The 2,623-nt window shown below is 50.1% G+C and overlaps 1 protein-coding gene across 1 annotated transcript; it reads left to right on the top strand.

Annotated features, from left to right (window-relative positions):
* Positions 1-328: 328 nt before the first annotated feature.
* On the top strand, positions 329-1,487 carry ENH_00045640 (hypothetical protein; the record flags this gene model as incomplete). Its single annotated transcript, XM_013580978.1, has 2 exons — positions 329-886; positions 1,209-1,487. 2 exons carry the CDS (start codon positions 329-331, stop codon positions 1,485-1,487), a joined length of 837 nt encoding a protein of 278 aa, XP_013436432.1.
* Positions 1,488-2,623: the final 1,136 nt, after the last annotated feature.

Here is a 2,623-nt window from a genome sequence, read left to right as displayed (position 1 = left end):
TTGGATGATTCGAAGAGGATATATATTTGCTTGAGGTCAGCATCTCCGTCATGCCTGCAAAAGGGTATTTTCTAAGGTGCACGCAGGCTGTAGAAGTACATTAATCTGCTTCACATAGCCGACACGCCTCTCAGTCTCTTCCTCCAGTGTTTTGGGACTTACGGAAAGCGCGCGTTTTGTATCTGCTTGCGCGTTGCAAAAGTGTAATGCTTGGGCATACTTAATATTCTCGCTGAGAGTGCACAAGAATTTCTCGATTCGGAATTCGTCTTTGTCTCGCTGCGGTGTTCCTGTTCGCCCGCGTCTCTTCACAATAACTTGGCCAAGCATGCCCTGCTGCTACTGCTTGCACAGGCCGTGGAATGGAGCCCATCTCGGGTTGCCCGTTAGCGTGGAGGCATTGACAGGCTCCTCCTATCCTGTGTCCTTGGGTCGTCGGTTCCTGCGAGCGTCATCCCCAGAGCGAAAGCCGCTTCCGAAGGAAGAGCTCTCATGGCTTGCGCACGAGTCTCCTCTGCGGAGCATGTTTGATCGCTGCCGCTGGCGACTCAGCCATTCGGCAAATGAACCACAGAATCTTCCACCTATGAATATTGAATTTGATGTCCTGGGTTACAAGCTCGCGCCAGTGCCCACCCACTTTTTCAAGGTTGTTTTGGGTGTCAATCCTAGGGACCTCGAGGAAAACAAGCGAAATGACATGCCGCCAAATATTGGCCATGCTCCAGTTGCCTCCAAAAGGGCGACCTGGCCCAAGGGTACTCCCCCTCCATCTGTGTTTGGGGCGTTCGTTGTGCCAAACAAAGCCATGCACGGTAATTTGCGTGCTGAAAGATTCAGAGTTCCCCTCAGTTTTATCGAGTTGGTGACAGGCATTGATTTTGGAGTAAGCCTCCCGAGGAACCGTTCTCAATCTTGTACTGTGATTAACCCATCAGACAAACATAGGCTTCACTGTGCGCTGGATCTGGTGAAAACGGAAATATGAGCGCTGTATAGAATTCGCTTGGCTTTAAATTTCATGTTGATCAGAGTTCACGAGCCTTTATGTCGGAATATGTCTCTAGGCGGACCCTTGGTGTCGGTGGCATGTAAACTCAGGTTCTTGTCTGCGCTGAGAGGAGATATCGGTGTTGGTTTCAGGCATTTTTATGGCTATCTTTTGAAAAGGAGGACGCGCCTGCATGCATGCTTTTGCGTCTTTTCAGGTTGTAAGGGACATCATCGACGTCGCTGAGGGTAAAAGCGTAGAGGATGTAGTGAGACAGAGAACATCCCAAGCGCCACGATCTCTGGAAAGAAGGACAGAGACAGCCCATTCTGCCTCAGGCCGTTTCAGGGGAACCATGGCTTTTACTGAAGAAGAGAACGCGCTTGTAGAGGATGAGCTTAAGCTCTTGAAGTATGATATCTGCTCTGTACTTCACCCGAAGCGTCAGAAGTTCGGCAAAGCTCGGCAGAAGCGAACTTTCTGCAAGTACTCGTGACGCACTAGTTCGCCTGGGCGGCGAAACGCTTTTGCACAGACTACTTGCAAAGCTTGCTTTTTTATACTCGGTGATAACGCAGAAGCACCCGTTGTGGGGCCGGTGCATGTGCCAGAAGCCCCTCCAGGAGAACATAAATTAAACAACAGTAATGACGACCAGTTTTCCGCTAGTGAATGTCATAGATTGGTGCATGGTTGCTTCAGTGTTCCATTTCCACCCAGCCGACGTCAGTAAAAGTGCAGGAGCCGACCTGTGTCCAAATAAACCTGGATTTCCTTTTTGCAACCCGCGCCCCGTTGCGACGCGCTGGTTAATTTTCTGTAACTCTCCCAAGTCCTTTCCTGAACTACTTTTCCTCGGCATAACTTTAGTGGACCGCGTCCACGGTGTTGACACCAGTGGCGGATCGCCCAACAGGGGTGTTCCCGAAGCAAAGCCATCAACAGATTGAAGGCTGCTTAAGATTTTGTTTGCTGTGCTGTTCACGCGAAGGACAGGAAAAATGCAACAACTATGCCTGAAAGTCTCCCGCAGCCACTACACGCCAGCCTATGCAAATGCACTCTATCTCAAGCATCTGCTGCCTTATGAAGCTCAGATCGCCGGGAACCATAGTGAGACGTCTGGATGCTACGGTCTCTGTTTTAGTTTCGAGAGATTTCACTGAGCTGCTGTTGAAAGATTGGTCCGCTTTTGCCGCATTACTGCGTTGGGGCCACTGCGCAGACATACGAAAGACGAGAAAGCATACTGAACGACCAGACTTGTGATCACATATAGTCTCTTAGCAACTGCGGTATCGCTGACAAAGATGGACACTTTATGCATTGCTGAGATCCACAATGCCGTTGGTGTCCCCCAGCCACGAACTTCTGCCTGCCTCACTACAGGGAGACTACAACGGCGCCTCATATCATGTGCGCCTCTCCTTCGTTTTAGCGATGTCTTTCATGTCTATGTCTGCGGCAATTCTGCCTGTTTCCATGACTAAATGGAATCTTATTGGCGCATGTTTCTTGTCTCGGAAGAGATTCCTTGGTCGTAATGGCAAACGAGCCCGCACCTCGAATCCATACATTGTTGTGGCAGCATAGGAACTCACCCGTGGGTGGTAAAAGAAGGTCCATGAAGCG

This window comes from Eimeria necatrix, genomic scaffold (assembly GCF_000499385.1).
Source record: "Eimeria necatrix Houghton genomic scaffold, Enh_scaff3456, whole genome shotgun sequence".
In the NCBI taxonomy this organism is placed as follows: domain Eukaryota; phylum Apicomplexa; class Conoidasida; order Eucoccidiorida; family Eimeriidae; genus Eimeria; species Eimeria necatrix.
Note: the sequence above shows the minus strand (reverse complement) of the source record. Positions and strands in the feature narration are given on the sequence as shown.